At 39.7% G+C, this 20,070-nt stretch overlaps 1 protein-coding gene across 3 annotated transcripts in view; it reads right to left on the bottom strand.

Moving 5' to 3' along the window:
- LOC135217997 (ubiquitin carboxyl-terminal hydrolase 7-like) overlaps positions 1-20,070 on the bottom strand; it is a 52,076-nt gene that overhangs the window by 16,028 nt on the left and 15,978 nt on the right. For 2 of the 3 annotated variants that reach the window (XM_064254125.1, XM_064254126.1), the window contains exon 2: positions 2,784-2,936. In XM_064254125.1, the coding sequence (XP_064110195.1) occupies positions 2,784-2,936 (153 nt within the window). The remainder of the gene's footprint in view (positions 1-2,783; positions 2,937-20,070) is intronic. The other variant, XM_064254127.1, reaches the window with a different exon arrangement.

Raw genomic sequence — 20,070 nt, 5'->3', positions numbered from 1 at the left:
TGTCAATAGCATTGCATCCTGGCTCACAGCATATTGTATCAAGGAACCTGTTGATTTTTCATTGAGACAGAATGACAAACAAATCCATAGGTTGAGACCATGAACAGAATGATATAGGACTAATCTTGCTGGGTTATGATACAGCCTGTCAAGGTTGAAACTTTGACACTGTTAAGCCTAAGATTGTGATTTCATGGGTGTGTTGAAGATTTAGAAAAAAAAAAACCCTCTTGATTTTGCAGACTATAGTGTTTTTTTAGCAATCATAAACCTATTCTGGATGCTATCGTATATACTCGCATAACACGTGATCTCGCATATCATGGCGACCCCCACATTTTCACCCTCAAAAAATGATTATCACATACATCACATATCATGAGAGTTAAATTTACGAGACCAAAATTTAACAATAGGCTAACCTCTTTTCCCCCTCTTCATCTATTCAATTTTTTAGTTAGGCTAGCCCCTTTCCCTCCATCTCTTAATCTATCCCATCTTCTAGTTAAAATGCATACAGCCAGAAACAGCTGATTTGCTGTGAACAACCAATCTGATAAAAACTGCCTTTTTGCTTGCATTTCAACCATCGTATGATAGTAAAAAATAACCATAGTTAGGTTACAAATGATGTTAATGAGAATAGGACTGATATATTTTTACATTACAGGTAGTAGTCTACTTACTACCGCAATTGGTTACGAACAACTAGTCATAAATAGTTTTGGACGAAAGTCGGCCCATGTTAATTTACCGTAAAAATATTATGCTAGCGTAGCCTACACTAGGGTAATCAGTACCATCTTTACATATAGGGTAGCCTAGCCTACACTACACAGCATACTTTATACATATATGGCATACTAATTATTAATTTCAGCTAATTCTCAACCTTCAATGCACACTGGCTTCTGATGATTTAGTACTTAAGAGAACTTGAATAACATTTAACAAGTTAGCCTCGCCTATATGATGATGACGATATCTTGGTACATATATCGTATATATACGAATACAGTAGCCTAGCCTTCAGTATACTGTATACTACATATACAATATAATTTAGTAATTTATTAATAAAAGCCAATTTTGGAGTTTCAATGCATTCTGACTGACATAGCAGGGGAAAAAAATTGGACATGAAACGGGAATCAGATTCGGACCACCATCGGCATACCTAATTGAGCGATGTCAAGCTGCTGGCGGCTACATATATTTATGAAATAAATACACAATGAATATGCATCTTTTCCGATTCTTTTAAAAAGTTATACATTACAGTATCCAATAATATTACATGTATTGTCATATTATTGTATCAAAATACTAACAAAGCGGTCAGTGTTTTATTTGGAAATCAGCTGATGGCGGATACGAGTTTATTTCTCCATATTTAACTCACTTCGGAGCGGATTGCCTTTCTTCTAGTTAGCGTAAAATATCTAGATAGTACTCTACTTATATGAGACAAGGTAATTTGTCATTATACGACGTGTTTTTACGTCGAAATATGAATTTAATACATCTCGTGAACTAGAATATTTTTTTCCGTTAACAGATTGCGTTGCGGGCATGTTTATTGTGTAAAAATATTATGTGATTCTGTTCGCTATTTTCACTTCATTTCATCGTGGTACGAACTTTATCGTTACGTTACTTATCTTTTATCCGCATGACCGTAAACAAAATTTGATAGAAACGTGTTTTAATCAAAACTATTGGGCATGAAAAGAACATTTTACTGTTTTCCCTCCAATAAAAGATAGCAATAAACATGCCCTCAGCGCCATCTACTAACGAAAAAAATAACTAAATTCGTTCACAAACGATATGTTTTCAAGTGATATTTCCACTTGAAAACGCTTTGTATAACGTAAAATAACCTTCTCATATAAATAGAATATCTTGAGATTCATTTGCGCTAACTAGAAGCAAGAAAGTCGTTCTGATTTGAGCTCAACACAGCAAAACAAACTTACTTCGCAATCGCCCTCAGCTGATTTCCAAAACATAACATTGATTGCTATGTTTGTATTTTATAATACAAAGAAATAGTATGAAAATACATATAATATTATTGGATGCAGTCAAGTAAAACAAACCTTTTTAAAATATCCATGGAAAAGATGCATATCTATTATGTTTGTATTTTATCATATGATAGTAATATATGAGTATTACATACTCGAATTTTATATCTCATGTAAGATGCGACCCCCCTAAAATTAGCTCCAAAATTAGGGCTTCAAAAGTCGCATGATACGTGAGTATATACGGTAATTAGTTTCACTGCCTTCAGTCTAGCACATTAGGAAATGTCACACAAGATATCAACCTTTATTATGAAATTACATGGTAACCCCTCTAGCTGAAATCTTTAGGTGGATGCAATATGGATAATCCTCCAATAGCTCATAGTACTGTACTTGAAATATTCTATTTGAGAGGATATTGTGTAATAAGGACCCTCCAGGTTCACCTACTCATTTTCCTTTAAAGCTATTGCAAAGTATATGAAGTGATAAGTTCAACAAATGCCTTAGTGAAGTCCAGGTGAAGTGTCAACTTCAAAGATCAATTCTATGATTCTGACCAAACAGCAAATGGAGCAATAATCAAAATGGGATCATTTTTCTAATCAGGGGCATAAATTGGGCCCATAAGAGGCCTTACCTTTTAATACAACCATGTCTGTGCACACACAACAAAAAGAACAGCACATTATGCATAACCTTCTATTACAAACACCCTCACAAAAAAAAGAAGAAAAAAAAAAAGATTACCTTCATCCATTTCGGTGTCATGGGGAGTGGTGGAAGAAACTTCTTGAGCATCTCCATTCATCTGCTCTTCTTCAGCAGGCTCAGTTATCCCACCCCCTCCCCCACCTCCATCATCAACTCCTCCATCTCCTACTCCTTCCTCAGCAACTTCTTCTGAAAAATACAATAGATTTTAATAAAGAATGCACTAAGTCTAATTCTCAAAACGCACACCATGAAGTTTTCCTCCTCATTCTACAGATACATTTCCAAGACCTTATCAATTGTACTGCTGTACAACACAGTGTAGTGAAATCTTCAAGGAATTTCTTTGGGGTTTTAAAGTTTAACCTTATAAGTGCTTGCAGGTCAACTGCAGGCCAGACTTAATACCCCAAGACTACAAATAAGTATAAAAAGTTTTCTCATACAAATCCTATTAATATTTTGCCTTATCCCCATTGACATAGGCACAGAATGGAATGGAAGGTAAAACTTAGGCCATAGGCCAAACACTGGGACCTATGATGTCATTCACCACTGAAAAGAAAATTGTGGGCAAAAATGTTTGAAAGGTGTAACAGGAGTAAAACCTTGCAGTTGCACCATGAAACAGTTGATAAGAAAGGGTGGAAAGATGGAAGAGGACATGAAGAGGTACAGTAAAAGAACCTTAAATAATGCCTACAATGCACTGCATGAGGTGAACTGACAGCACTACCCCACTACAGGGCATAGATATGGAAATACCAATCTCACTTGAGTCACATGGCCTCTGCTTCATCTTCACTTTACTGTGGAGTTGGGAGTATCTTGAGTCAATATTCATGTTTAAAATAGTAAATAGAAATGGTCCGGCAGGGTTATTTGTTTGTTTATCAGTCCCACAGGTCACACACACTCGTGAAAGAACTACAAGACAAAACTGCAGGTACCAAGAACCAGGGCAAAGATTGCTGATAGGGCTTCATCTGGTTTCCATTAAACTATATACAGCGCTTACGCTCAATACAATTGTCCTAAGTAAGTACAAAGAGTGGGTAAGGGGAAAATTCTTGAGTAAGGGATGAATTATTTGAACTCCCATTATTCCCTAAGGAAATATTAATTTTCATTTGAGAGCATTTCGATCCAAAATCTGGCATTGGGAACGAATTAAACTCATATACAGAGGTGCCACTACAGTATATGTATATAGTCAACTCCTGCCATTCATAGCCTGGAAATTTGTGGATTTCTATAAGGAACATGTATAATACACATTATTCATGGAAAATTCGCCTATTTGTGGTATTTTTCACTGTGAAATATTAACTAATTAATGTATTTTCATATTTTCAGACTAAATGCATGTATATAGTTAAAAAATCACAATTTATCGTAAATTGTATTTTTCCTAACTATACAAACCTGAGGTTCTTTACATAAGGAATTACTTACTTCCTTATGTAAAGGACCGAGGGTTTGTATTACGTATTGGAACAAATCACACTTTGTCGTAAATTTTATTTTTCCTAACTATACAAACCTGAGGTCCTTTACATAAGGAAGTAAGTAATGCCTTATGTAAAGGACCGAGGGTTTGTATTACATGTCGGAAAAAACTAAAAATACTCAGGTATAAGCATTCTTAGATTTTTTGTTTGTTTGAAGCATAGACCCCTTAAATAGAAGGACTAGTATCTTGCACTCTCGGGTTGCGAAACTTGGGTCCCACTATTTTATGACGTAATATGTTCACTGTATGTAAACAATGATTTGTATGTATGTAAACAATGATTTGAATGTATGTAAACAATGATTTGAATGTATGTAAACATTTTTTACATTTATTCACTTTTAGTGCCGTATGTTAGTCATAAAATGGGCCTATTTAAGGAGTTTATGTTTTAGTCGAAAAAGGAATGTAATCTAGCAACATATTGATAAACTAATTGCCAAAACTGTCTTAGACCATAATTGATATAATTTATTTAATTTTGTTTCAGGGGTTTCTACTAACAACGCACAATGCCTAAGAAGTGTAATGTCTGCGGATGTCGAGGAAATTACAGGGATGAACCATACACCAAAGTAGTATTTCAGTTGTATTCCACATAGGAAAATGAAAAAAGGTATATCTCAGAAAATGCCCAACAGTTTCGTCCTCCAATGGACCTCTTCTTGGAGCGTTTCCTTAATAAACGCTCCAAGAAGAGGTCCATTGGAGGACGAAACTGTTGGGCATTTTCTGAGATATACTTTTTTTCATTTTCCTATGTGGAATACAACTGAATTACTATATCTTCGTGCCTAAGAAGATTACCAGTACTACCAAAGTAGTATCATTTCCAACTGATGAAGTGGAGCGAAACCGTTGGATCGATGCTATGCCAAATGAGCGTTCCAGTTTGCTACAGCTGAAGCAGATCTATGCCTGTGCTCATCATTTTGACTGTGAATGGATTACAGTTAAAGGAGGGAAAAGACCAAGTCATCCACCATCCATTTTCCTGGAGTTTCAAAGTCATGCTTAAAAGCAGGTCCCCTCAAGCACCCAGAATTACAACTGCTTCAGGCGAGAGACCCGAAGCTGAAAACGAAAGACTCCGAAATGAAGTTGTGGATAAGATCGGCGACTTTTATTCATTTGTAATGACATCCTGGAGCATATCTCAAAGGATTATCGTATTGTTTGTGATAGTGATGATATTTACATTTCTAAAACTGATGCAAAGGGCTGTTCCGTTATCCAATTTCTCCATTTGCAACATGTGAAATAGTCATTTGGGTTTTTGTATCTTAAATGCGTTGAGAAAAATGGAAAGGAATACCTAAGACATATTTTTTCTAAAGCTGGTTGTCTGCAAAAGAATAGCATTCTCAGTAAATGGTCCCAGTTTGATAAAATTATGTCATGCATAACAGAGTATGAGTTCAAAGATGCAGACTATCTGAAAACGCAGTACAGGAATTGAGCCATATGAGTTGTTCTGATTCGCCTCATTTTCAGTTTCTTCAGTCTCAGTTACAGTATTACTCACTCATCCAGAAGGGCCGGTCGCTTTGACAGAAATCTTTATGTTCTTGGTGCCGAACTCCATAATATTTCACCAGCTGCATATAAAATGCTACGAAAGTCTGGTTCAGTTGTTTTACCTAGAGTGGAACTGTTGAAAAAACTTCTCTCCTGTAGTCTACATGATAAAAACTTGGAGCAACTTTTTTCAAAAACTTAAACCTCAGCAGCGTCTTGTCAACATTCTTTTTGATGAAGTGAAGCTCACAGAAACACTTAGGTACTCAGGTGGTCGTGTTGTTGGTTACGCTCAAAATGGTTCTTGTGATACCGAAGTTCTCGCAACACATGCTTTAGTAATTGAAGTTGTCTGCCATTTTGGTGGCCCTAAATATATACTACGCATTTACCCTGTTGCAAAACTTAATTCAGATCAACTCAAGGAAATTCTGGTAGAAGCTCTAGTAGCGGTTAGCGATGCTGGTGGTACTATAATTTCTTGTGTAGGTGATAATTGCAACACAAACGTTGCAGTTTATGGTAAATTAGGTGGTCCTGGTAAAGCTTTCATAAATGCTATAAATTCTCATGCCTTCCTTGTTTTTGACTATGTTCATTCTTTCAAAAATGTAAGAAATAACTGGATAACCGTTCAGGATAAGGAACTTTCTTTCATAAAAGATGGAAAAACATATGTTGCACGATGGAAGGACATAGAAGCACTGTACGATGAAGACAGGAGAAACAGCATCCGTCTAACCAAGATCACATACACAGCTGTGTACCCAAAGCCTTTGCAGAGACAGCGCGTGCCTTTTGTTTGTCAAATCTTCAATGACAAAACTGTTGCTGCCCTTTCAACTCTAAAGGATAAACTTGGCATTAGCGAGGGCACCATCATTTTTGTTAAGCTGATCACTGATTGGTTCCACATGATGAATGTGAAAGATCGGTATTCCGGTATTAACATGCGTGATGATTGTCGTCAACCATGGACCAATAATTGCACTACTTTCAAGAAACTTAATGAAACTTGTGATGTTATATCCTCTTGTGCATGGTCAGGTGGTCGAGGTCGGACGCAAAAGCTCACAAAGCAAACTGCAGAGGCATTGGTGCTGTCTACAAGAGCCAACATTGAGGCTGCAGAGTGGCTATTGACTCAGTACAAGTTCACCTATGTGCTACCTGGTGTGTTTGCTGATGAGAACCTTGAAAAGTCTTTGGCCAAGCCAGACAACGCAATGGGGGTAATTTCTACATTGACATTGTAGATATCAAGGTAGCGCAGCAACCAAGAACCTCCATGCACTTTTGAAATACGAGTCTACGCCGCACCAGTCCTAATGATGTGCCTTGTACCTCTAACATTTGCATTGATGATTATCACTTTGACATCACTATTGCTGACACTGAAGACCTAGTTCAATCTAATGACAGTATCAAACATAAAATTACTTTTCTAGCTGCATATCTGGAACACAAATTTCGAGGTAATATTTTGAGTGTCGAAAACTGAAGATAACGACGACCATCATATTAATTCAGAGTTTCTCACAAACTTAAGCAGAGGTGGACTAACTGTACCTCTACTCTCAACAGTGCATTTTGTACATTCAGCCTAAAAACTTTTTGATGAGTGCAACTTGCATTGCTGCCGAGCTCATCTCAGCCAAACTTTATCTTGTATCGATAGTCCAATGGTTGCAATTCAAGGAGCATGCCTTACTCTGTCAAACATTTTTTTGAAAGCATTTGTGCTAGACAACAGTGATAAAGAAAGACACCTTGGCTGCTTGAGAAGAAAAGAAAAACTATCTGCTAAAAACTAAACATGTACCTAATGTTATATAAAATATGGAATGTTTTTTCAATGATTTTGTTTCTAGAATAACTATATTGTTTGCCTTAGACATGTTCCTGTTGTTTCTCCAGGCTTAACTGTTTATATATGGATTTTAATTCAGTGACAGGGTAACTTAAGGTGTGTTTTCCATTGCTTTAATTGAGAGAATATACAATATTCTGTATGATTTTGTGTTTTTTATGAGATTTGACCTTTAAATGACCTAGATTTGACCTTTAAATGACCTTCAGATGACATCGTAGGAGGTTAAAAGTATGACAAATGAACTCTTCGCCCTTCAAAACCCCTTAAGACACCAGAATGAAGGTTCTATCATGTATTTGACACAAATTGTGGGTGGGACCCAAGTTCCAACTTGGGACCCAAGTTCCAGATACCGAGCATAGAGGATACCAGTCCTTCTATTTAAGGGGTCTATGGTTTGAAGTATCAAAATGGCAGTTCTAAGTATTCTTTTAGGGGTTTTAAGTATTCGTGGATTGTAGCTATTTGCATGGGGTTGTGGTACACATTTCCTCCGAACACCAGTGGACAACAGTATACTATGTACATATATCACCAAAAATATATTACACATTTAATTTTGAATTTCATTTAGTACTGACATAAGCCATCTTGTCCAGAACATCTAATGCATCAGTTCCTTTTGTAATGACACCTTTGCTGTGAGCAACTGTTAGTTTATTAGATCATCATTATTTGCTACTTCTCCTAAAATACTGTCTATGTGTAAACAGACTTATGTATGCATAAAGAAAAGATATAAACATAGGTATGTATAACATTACATACCCTGTGACCTTTCACCATTACCACCTGCAAGAAGACGAGCTCAAGAAGGTAACAAATGAATGTATTCTCGTCTTCAGACAACTTAAAAGGTCAAACATCAAAGCCTTGGACATCTACCCATCTTTGAAGCAGCAGGAGAAACCCCAGACATCATTCTTACACAGTTACAACGATCAACAACCATTTAAAATATACAACGATTATACAATTTAGACCAAGGCCAAATACTGGGACCTATGAGGTCATTCAACGCTGAAAGGAACAATCAAAAGTAACAGGTTACAATGGTTTAACAGGAAGAAAACCTCACAGTTGTACTATGAAACAATTGTTAAGAGGAGGGTGGAAAGTAAGATAAAATGATATTGTTAAGATACAATAAAGTTTTGTACATACTTACCTGGCAGATATATACTTAGCTATAGACTCCGTCATCCCCGACAGAAATTCGAATTTCGCGGACACAACGCTGCAGGTAGGTCAGGTGATCTACCGCCCCTGCCGCTGGGTGGCAGAATATGGAACGATTACCGTTCTAGAACCAGATTTTCTCTTCCACCTGTCTCCTGAGGGGAGGTTGGGTGGGCCATCAATCGTATATATCTGCCAGGTAAGTATGTACAAAACTTTATTGTATCTTAACAATATCATTTTTGTACATGGAACTTACCCAGCAGATATACTTAGCTGATTGACACCCTTGGTGGTGGGAAAGAGACAACTATTTACTGAATAGACAGGTAAACAACATACGTTGTAGGTAATAAATAAATAAAACCTTGGTTCCTACTTGATCAGGCGGAAGACTCCATGGCTAATGCCTAGGAATCTGCTTCGCCTCAAGAGCCTCAGCGAGGATGTGACCTATGGCTAAGAGTTCTTGTGGGTCTGTCGATGGGGTCTTATCCATTTACTCGACAGAGCCTCTTACATGACAATATGCCTATGCCTAGTGGCATAATTAAGGAGCACAACACCGATCCCGATCACCTGATCCTAACACGAGGGTTAGTGCTTAAGTTGAAAAGAGTTATCTACAAACTCCTTTCAAACAACCCAAAGAAAAAACACAACGTTAAATAAAATTTAACTCACTAGTTTAAGGATCAGTATCTGCTCCCTATCCCAGCAATGTATCCGCAGACACGTATCAACCAAGAGAGAAGGATCCCTCGAAGGTTATCTTGACATCCTTCGGATAATGGGAAGTCAACCCAGAGTTACATCTCCCGTATGTGACAGCTAATATGTCCTTATGACATATTGTTAGGGAAAGAACAAGAATTCGGAAAAGCTCGCACTTCATGCGCTTTTAATTCTCAGCTGTTTGAAGGAATCATCAATGCACTTATCAAGTGCTTAGGAGATCACAATGTCTCAAAGAAGGCCAGGGCGTTCTTTGATATAGATCTCTTCTGGGTGAAGCCTGGAGCCTGGCTAGCGCTTCGTGCCTGGCAGGCGCCTAGCGCCTGTCTAGCGCCTCGCGCCTGGCTGGAGCCTTGCGCCTGAATGGCGCCTAGAGCCTGGCTGGAGCCTCGCGCCTGGATGGCGCCTTGCGCCTGGCTGGCGCCTCGCGCCTGGCTGGTGCCTGATTGGCTCCTCCTTCCTGGCTAGCGCCTCGCGCCTGGCTGGAGCCTTGCGTCTGGCTGGTGCCTTGCGCCTGGAAGGGCCCACCTGGTATCCTGGCAGAAGACTTCATGATTACTGTCTATGAGTCTGCATGCCTCAAGAGTTTCAGCGAGGTAGGGACCTATGACTGACAAACCCTTCTGGATCATGTCAATGGGGGCTAGCCCGCTTACACGACAGAGCCTTCTCGGATCGTGCCAATGGGGGCTGACCCACTTACATGGCAGAGCCTTACCTGTATCATATCAATGGGGACTAGCCCTCTTACATGACAGAGCTTTAGGTTTCTCTTTACTGGAAGGAGCCTTGCGCCTGGATGGATCCTCAATCCTGACTGGAGCCTAGCCTTGAAGGAGCCCGGCACCTGGACGGAGCCCGGCCGGCCTCCAGAGCCTGGCTGGCTCCTAGAGCCTGGCTGGCTCCTAGAGCCTGGCTGGCTCCTAGAGCCTGGCTGGCTCCTAGAGCCTGGCTGGCTCCAGGAGCCAGCCAGGCTCCAGAAGCCAGCCAGGCTCCATCCAGGTGCCAGGCTCCTTCAAGGCTAGGCTCCTAGAGCCTGGCTGGCTCCTAGAGCCTGGCTGGCGCCTCGCGCCTGGCTTGGCTCCTCCACACTTGCTGGAGCTTCGAGCTTGGAAGTCTCTCTAGGCTGTCTGGCGATGTCCACATCGGACACTCTTATATCTGTCCGATTTGTTCGCCTCTGGCGCATTTGCGCCAGGTTGGAGGCCCGCTCCTTCTCAGTATCCGACCATGACAGAGTTCCTTGGAACTGTCCGCCTCTGGCGTTTTTCGCCTGTATTGGCATTTGGCGCTTGGCTGGCGCTACATTGTCCGAGAGTCCTGAACAACCACATAGTTTATCAGGAGACTGGAGAAGGGTGGAAGAAATTCTTCCCCTTTGAGCTTTTGGCCCCTGGCAAGGGGAGGTGATTTTAGTCAGCTACACCCAGTAGACGACAGGATATCTAACAATACGAGAGAGAATAGTCTTCCTCCGAGGAGGATCCTTCGTGAACACTTCTTTTGCTAACGAGATCTCTTCTTACATGTTGATGAGGTTCCTCGTTGCAGAATCTTCCCTATCCTTGCCCGAAGGAAGGGAAGGAGTCTGGAAGTCAAAGGAGAGACTGAGCTGAAATTGGGCGGAACCCTGATTTCTAGCTCTTATTGAATCCTTCTGAATACCTTCTGGGAAGCATTTTGAGCCCTCATCGCACCCCGAAGACTCTGTAGGCAAACGTTTAAACCATCTCTTCTTCTGTAGATGAAAATGTAAGTACCCTGCCTGGGCAACGAAACTCTATCTTTTGCAGACATACTATGCTGGCAAGAACCCATTGCCGAGTCTCCATTGAATCTGATGCGAGATTCCAATGCACAAAAATTCACTTGTCTTCTTGGTCGTTTAGGGCTAAGAGAAACAAAGAATTCCTTCATAAACTTCCTCAAAGAAGTTTGATGAGCAGCAGTTCCATTTTGTCGGAACACGGAATCTGTGGCCACAAAAAGATCCCATTCGAAGTACATGATATCCTACTCTTGTCGTATTGCGGTATCGTATAAGATCCCGAAGATCTTAATCCTCTGTTATCTCTAATTCCCCTTGTAGAGACAGAGTATAGCCTTTTACTGCGTTCTTTGATAGCAGATATATACATAGGTGATTCTTCCCTCTGAAAGTGAAAAAAAAAACCTCGCTATGTGGTTCACAGAGGTATCGGAAGAGGACAGTTTCCTCATTCCATCTAGCCCGATCTGCAGCAATTCTATGTCTTAGCCATGACTATTGTCATTTACCTTGAAAAAACCTCTCATTCATGTCCACTTCTGGTCAGTCTGCACGCGGACAGACTCAGAGTGGAGAGGTTTTATAGGTATATTTTATAATAGATTCTGATAGAATATCCAGATACTCTTGGAAAAGCCTTACGAAACATGCTGTGAGAAGAACGTGACTTCTGTGAATCCAACCTCTCTAAGGCCAAAATGAGGCATACATCCTCTCTTCCTTTGACGCCCATTTATCTTAATATCTGTTAAGAATTTATAACTAGGGGGAAAAAGACTAAAGTTTATTCCCCTTCTTTAAATTTAAAGATGTCTTATATTGCTACCTTTCTTGGTTCGAGGAAAAAGAAGCAGTCTAAAGGAAGCCTGTTCGTCTTCTACCTTACAAAGAGATCTATGAAGAAGACTTTCCGTAGGTTCTCACAACTCTTTTCAATAAATGTTAGACATACGTTAACAGTTATCATCTTCGATCGAGAAGGTTCTCACGGACATGCAAAATCTTGCATCGAACCTCTTAAGGATCGTTACGTTCCGTGTCTGTTCCTAAATAGGTTCTCTTTTGTTAACGCGAACAGGAGCGAAAAAAAGAGATTCTCGATGCTCTTTGCGATATGAGAGAGTCGTGGAATTGGCCTAAGTGATTAAAATAAATCATTTCATCATTCCTTGTAAGGGACCCCTTTTCGATTAATTGGGTAACGAAATCAGGAACGAATCTTGCCGTTACCGAGCCTGCTGTCCGAGAGGCTACTGGACTCTTAGGTTAATAACTCGCTAAAAACGAGAAAATATCTTGGATGGTGCTTCTGGCGCAATTTGCGCCAGGCTGGCGCTTCCTTCTAGTTCTTTTAGGTTTATGGTTGCCATAACATCTATGCCTTTATGGTACCCGACATCCTTCACATGTTAATTCCGTTCTCAGTGGGAAAAAACTTTTATATACGTAGTATAGTCCATTCAGGGAAACAACTTCTGCCACTAAGAGAATGTTTCCCATCCGACTCACCCAACTTCTCTTGAGCAATATCCGATTCTAAAAAGGTTGTGCGCGTTTCTCGAAAGGATGAGAGAATTATATATATCGCGCTCTGCCGTATTAGAATCCTTTATAATACTGTCACATTGTGGTAAACAGCATTAATCTAGGAAACCTTTGTAAGGATACTAGGAATTCTGTAGTTAACCTCGGTATGTGCATAAGACTTGACCATACCGTAGTCTTAAAGTGAATTCTCTACTACATTCATCTTCTCACTAAGCATGTACTCTAATAAGCCATGCTTTCGTAAGCATGAGAGCATTATACAATATAGAGTTCCGCTGCGTTAGAATCCTTTAAAAATGTTACCTACGGTAAACAGCATTGAAATGTTGTAATATCTTTCTTATTGAAAGCTTCTTAGCAAAAGGCAGACAATATTTTATTTATGTTTGCTTAACTATCCCCTCAATCCGAGGCTAAAACCACGATTGTAGGGGAGAGACACGGTTAGTCATTCCATCCCGCAGGAGAGAGACATGTAACCGACCACTCATGACCGACACCTACATGATACTGCGTTGGTGTCTAAGCGATTAGCGATAGCAGTCTCGTTAGCCGACTGGCCTTACTCTTCCAGAGTTGCCAGCTACTCCATTTAATAAAGGAATCTTATAAAATTATTATCGAACTTCAGGAAGTTCTTATAATGCATATCTAAGCGAAACAAGACTTCGATAAATCTAGAAGCTAAGTAGGTGTTGTCTTAACAATCCCTTTAAGCATAGTCCTTCCTAGGAAATTCTTGGAAGGATACTGGTAATTGAGTTGCTCGGCAAAGAAGTAACTACGGTATGTGCTTATGATTTGCCGTATCGTATTCTCATACAGCAGATACTCTACTACCTTCTTTCCCTGCCGAGGCAGATAGAGAAAGGAAAAATTTTTACTATCTTCGTTCTTTTCGTTAATAGAACGATAGAAAGAGTATATATTTCTCCTTAAGAAAGGAAGTTAATCCAGGAACTCTTTAAATCTTCGTGATTTCCTCATAAATCGTGGAAGAAACAGAATTCCTGTTCATCTGTAGGGTTTACGGAAGGAAGTAGATATTTCCTATCCGCCATCATACCCAAACGTCGATGAGCTTCTTATAAGAAAACTCCCAAAGCTCTTGCCTCTTCATAACGAGGGAAGAGCATGAATGAAGGAGAGAGTCCTCTGAATAATGAAAAAAAATGGCTTCTCTTAGTATCAGAATCCTTCTGGCAAAAGCGACGGCCGCCTGTGCGACATCTTGCACCTTTGCCAGGGGAAAGTTGCTCAAGTTGAAAACTCAAAGAGGACCTCGCGACTGAACCTCTCTCTCATAAGAAGATTAGGAATATTCTGGCGCCTGGCTCCTTGCACCTAGCGCCTGGAATGTTCCGCACGCTAGAAAGGAGACTCGCTCCTGGAACGTTCCGCTTGCGTGGAAGGTCCCGTGCGCCCTGATAGTTCCGAGCGCCTACTAGACCCCTTTTAGAAAGAGCCTCTTGCTCGGAAACATTCATGGAAGGATCGTTCTGATTGCCACTCTACTATAAGGCTCCGCTTGCTCTAGCCGTCTGTTTTTCTGGCGCAATTTGCCGCCAGGCTGGCGCTTCGTCTCTTTGAAGGCGCCTTGCGCCAAGAAAAATTTTCTAGAACGCGGCTCGCGTTTGGTTGTAGGAACGCGGCTCGCGCTAGTCTGTCAGCTGGAACGCGCCTGGCTGCTGGCTATTGGAACGTTAGCTCACGCTAGCTTGCTGGAACGCGGCTTCCTGGCAGCGGCTGGCTCTTGCTCAGTGTTCTCTTAGCTCTCAGAGAACGCGCTAGATCATCGAAACTCCAAACATACATTCTTCGTCTTTTTCGGAGTGTAAGATGAAGAGACGCACTTTTTTAAGGATGCCTTATCAATGGCTATCCTTGGCAGTCTGGACGTTCTACAGAACCTGCCGAGGGGACGCCTGACCGGTGGGGGTTCTCCCTAACCTTCCTGCGGCTGTCGACTTTCCTCCTCCACTGGGTCTGGGAGTTTGGAAGAGGTCTAGGCCTGGAAGCGCTACGGAGCCGATCAGACGCACCCTCCACTGCACTGGGAACACTATATTCACTTCTTACCTTTTTACGAGCTCGCCTTTTGAGCTCCATCCATTTATCTTCAAATTTGCACATATGAATTTGTAGATTCTGTGGAGTAAGAAGGTGATGAGGATGCAACAACTACTAGAATTTGTCAATACTCTAACTGCTCGTTAGAACGAGAGCTCTTAAAGCTTCTAAAGGAAGCGTATCTAGTTATATGCTTTCTGACTTCCTAAAGTAGAAAGTTAGATCTTATATTTCCTTCATCAAGTTCTAACACTTATACACGTATTAGTGAAAAAAAAAACATCAATATTTCCCTTATTGCAAAATATATGAGTGTCTACCGAAAAATTCGGTAGTTTCACGTAATATATTCTTCAAAATTTCGAAGCCAAATTCATTAAAAAGTTAATAAAAGCGTATGCCAAACCAAAGACCCAGTACTTCCCTGCAAAAGACAGCCCAGAAGGTCGATGGCGATGAAAAAACGAAAATCAAGTCAGGAGGTAGCAACAACGTATGTTGACACTACCGCGACAGAGAAAATCTGGTTCTAGAACGGTAATCGTTCCTATTTCTGCCACCCAGCGGCAGGGGCGGTAGATCACCTGACCTACCTGCAGCGTGTGCCGCGAAATTCGAATTTCTGTCGGGGATGACGGAGTCTATAGCTAAGTATATATCTGCTGGGTAAGTTCCATGGTACAAAAAGAACAGAATATGAATGGAAGTAGTATACAGTAAAAGGTATGAAAGGGGTTGAAGCTAGGGGCAAAATGGACGCTGCGAAGACCATAAGTACTGCCTCTAGTGCACCGCACGTGAGGCACACGGACGGCACTACCCACTATCTACACCAGAAAATCTTTTGAAAATTGGCTGCAGCAACACTACGATAGGTATACTGACTACCTGAGCATAGTGCACAAGTGTTGACAGCAAGGTAACTCAAAATGGTGCCAATGCTCATCAATTAAGTAGTGGGTCCTCTACATCCCCTTTCACATGCTATCCGTACCACTATGTCACCCAGTTACAGTACACCCAATGACTGGATCAACTTTGAAGGTATATAACCCAAATAAAAAATGGAGATTTGTATTCTTGTTGGAACAAACCTATACAAGTACCTACATATGTGATGTATGATAACTGATACAACTAATGGGTTGGCTTCTAGCTTCCATACAATATAGCCACATTAAACTATATTCCATACAATATAGCAGCATTGAACACTGAAGTTTTATACTCTTTTTTAGGTGTTTGTGAACTGGGCTTGACAAGTCAAAAACAAATGAGAGTATCATAGTCTTATTTTAAGCAGATTTTGATTGAAAAACAAAAATCATGAACAACCAATACAATACTTTATGAATAGTAAGCATCAAAATATTGAAAGATTACATTACATAATGTCTTTCAACAGAAGATCAATCAAAGTTTGGGATCAACATTTGTGTTGTAAGATGTTTTGTCCAAATAAAACACAATTCGTAAAATCTTTTCTCTAACAGGTGGCAGCACTGTGGGGCCCCCTTAAATTTATTTATTGTGATAAAAACTATTAAAAACCAAGTATAAACATTTTTTCTGTTTTTCTTGAGTTTTACCTAACAAAATAGGCTGTTTTCAGTATTTTTTTTACAGGGGTTCCAACAATTCGCGGGGGGTCTGGTACACATCCCCCACTAATACAGGGGGGACCACTTTACTGTCAGTTTACTATCAGCTGTTTTATGACTTGCAAGACCAATCTACCAATCACATTTACATAGCATATAGAAAACCGGAGTGGTATCAATTACTGTACATATGCACATGGCGGTCTTTCGTATTTGACCTTTCACCTAAAATTTGTGTTTTAACTGACCTCAATTTCATGTAACACAAAAAAATGGATGCGATTCTACCAAAAATTGGACATGAGCACAATGAAACAAGATAAACAATCTCTAGTTTGGTATAAAAGTATAACAGTTTTCAGACTGCAAGTTATTAGTACTGTTGTCAGACTGACATCCCCAATGTGTAGACTAAGTAAATCATGACATACACACTTTGTATTCATTTACATAGCTTCATAAGCATAAGAATTATTGTAGGTGATTAACAGAATGTCTAAAACTATGAAGGGACAGTTAGCCAGTATACTATACTCATGAAGATTCCCAGGAAGAGAAATAACAAGCAACTGATCAGTTTTCTCCTCGATTACAATTAATGCTGTAAACCAACCCTACAACTATCGAATAACATAAGGCACCCAGTCAAGACGACTGCTTGAATTTTCAGCGCACTGAATTGTATTATATGGGTACATCAAACGAAAGCAATACCAGGGGGGTTGTAGGTCCACTCAAACAAAAGCAATGATAAATTGTACCTTCTAGCTATGCATCCCAACCACAAGGTAAGGAATATGCTATGTAAAATGGTATGAGGAATCTTCTGTATTAAGATTTATGGAGCTCACATTATGTTAGGATTGGATACAAGGGTCCTCAGAACATTGCACAGCTTTACTTGTGCAGTTAGGATATGTCTCTGGTCTTTGGTTGTATGCCATCACCTTGTCCAGTTTTCAAGACTTTTATATCAAGCAACATGCACTCATATTATTATAATACACTTCACATTTATTAAACTGTGACCAATAGGCCTTAAACCATCTTACCTTTCATTGCATATTTAGAAAATCATCATCTATAACTGCATTGTAGTCACTTTAATAATGATACTCATTTCTAAGGTTAGGTTAGTTTAGTACAGTAACAAATACAGTACAAGTATCTTTGATGTATCAACCTATTACCTACAGTATACATAATGATTTTGTTATAAATAAACACTTATTCATTGTTTTGGTATATGAACCAATGCAACAAAATTGCACAACCTTGGAGTTTGAATGCAAATTTCACTAGGCAACAAAATAAACATACCTACAAATACACAGAGTATATCTCATTTTGCATTTCCTAAGCTCGACAATGAAAACTTAACTATCGACATAGTATATTGTTTCTATTACCAAAGCGAATGCTCAGACAGGCATAGCAATGCAATAAAAACTGTAGCACAGATTTCGTTTGAGTTGTTCGCTTGTGATAACATTCACATTACACCAACATTTAATACATAATCTTTCTGCTAAGTATTGGAATTGCAATTAGGTTTAAATTGACTCAGTCATAAATTGTATGAACAGAACAGACATAGATCATTACTTAACCCCATTTATGAACTAAGAACTAAAGAATATAATCATTCAGTACTACGGAAAACAAAGTGTTTTTATTGACATGTAGTCACCTTTGTATTTGCCCCTACACCCATTCTGGAAATTTATCATCTTCCCAAGTATACCGTAGAGTGGGGGAAGTGCGCAACCCCTGGGGTCAGTGCGCACTGAAGGAAGTTATTCTTTTTAATCGTCAAAAACAGGTTTACATTTTTTTCTTTTATCACAGTTTGAATATGAGAGAGAGTTCCTGATTCAACTTTACCTAGTGTTACCCAACTATCTCATTAAGAAAATAGACCACCACGGCTCAGTACAGGGAGAACGGAGCATTGAAAGAAATTTTGGACAAAACGGTAAGTTGGAATGCTAAGGGTTAGTTACCTAACAATAAATTTTGCTAGCATGCTCTATTTATGCTCATTAATTATGTATATACTACGGTAGATTAGGCTATAATTATAAGTTGCTAGGTCTAAGTATTAATGAGAAGTGAGTCATGAATGAAGGGTGGGGTAATTGCGCAACTTTTCATGGGGTAAACGCGCACCTGCTGGTTTCATCACTAATCACCTACAAATTGCTATCTAAATGAATTGGTTCATGCCTTATAGCCTACATATTCAATATTTCGAGCATAACAAAACAGAAAAAATCAAAGTCAATGCGACACTACTTAGACCTAGCAACTTATAATTATAGCCTAATCTACCTTAGTATATACATAATTAATGAGCATAAATAGAGCATGCTAGCAAAATTTATTGTTAGGTAACTAACCCTCAGCATTCCAACTTACTCCTATTGTTCAGTGTTTGTCTAATCGCTCCTTTATTAAAAATGTTATTGTTATAATACAATTAAGTTTGTTCATACTTACCTGGCAGATATATATATAGCTGTATTTTTCTGAAGTCCGACAGAATTTTAAAAACTTCCGACACACGCAGTGGGGCTCGGCCAGGTGGTTAGTACCCATTCCGCCGCTGGGAGGGGGGCGGGGGTAGGGGGGGGTATCAGGAACCATTCCCATTTTCTATTCATAATTTTTATTTTCCACTGTCCCCCTGAGGGGAGGTGGGTGGGTACTTGATTATATATATCTGCCAGGTAAGTAATGAACAAACTTTATTGTATCATAACAATATCATTTTGTTCATGAAACTTACCTGTCAGATATATATATAGCTGAATCCCACCTTTGGAGGTGGGAAGGGACAGAATAGAAGGATTTTGGGAAACAAATGCATGCAGATGATTTACATCTTGGTTCCACCTGTTAGCATAGCTGGCTTCGTGGTTACTGCCACGTAAGTCTGCTTGTGCTACTAGAGTTGCCAGCGAGGTAGAGACCTATATAGCTGGTGCACTCCAGATGATCTGTCAACAGGGGCGAGACCACGACGTGACTAGACCATATTGACCATACCATGAGGGCTAAGAAGTAAAATAAATAAATATATATATATACATATATATATCACCACCTGACCAACCTAGCCAAAGTTAAGGTGTGTTAACTAAGGCTTAAGAGTTAAGAAGTCGCCGTTGTCGGCGACTCAACAACTAAATTAAGAGCTCTTCCTAACCATTTTCTACAGGATAGGATGAGTGGTACTTCTTGCCCCCAAGATTGTGTCTGCAGACACGTATGGCCCTAGCGAGCAGCAGATCTCATATGCCATCTTCACATCTCGCAGGGGAGTGTGAAGTGAACACAGAGTTGCTTCGCTAAAACATGGTACTCAGGATGTTGCTGAGTGCCATGCTCTGTTGAAATGCTTCCGAGGCCGCGCCCTCACCTCGTGAGCATTCAGATAAAAAGATTTCAAATCTTTGTGCAAACACAATGAAGGAGCATTTTTGAAAGAACTCCTTAACACTAAAGCCAGGCTGTTC

The sequence above is a fragment of the Macrobrachium nipponense genome, chromosome 9 (genome assembly GCF_015104395.2).
Source record: "Macrobrachium nipponense isolate FS-2020 chromosome 9, ASM1510439v2, whole genome shotgun sequence".
NCBI classification, from domain to species: domain Eukaryota; kingdom Metazoa; phylum Arthropoda; class Malacostraca; order Decapoda; family Palaemonidae; genus Macrobrachium; species Macrobrachium nipponense.
The sequence above is the reverse complement of the archived record's forward strand: the minus strand, read 5'-3'. Positions and strand labels throughout refer to the sequence as shown.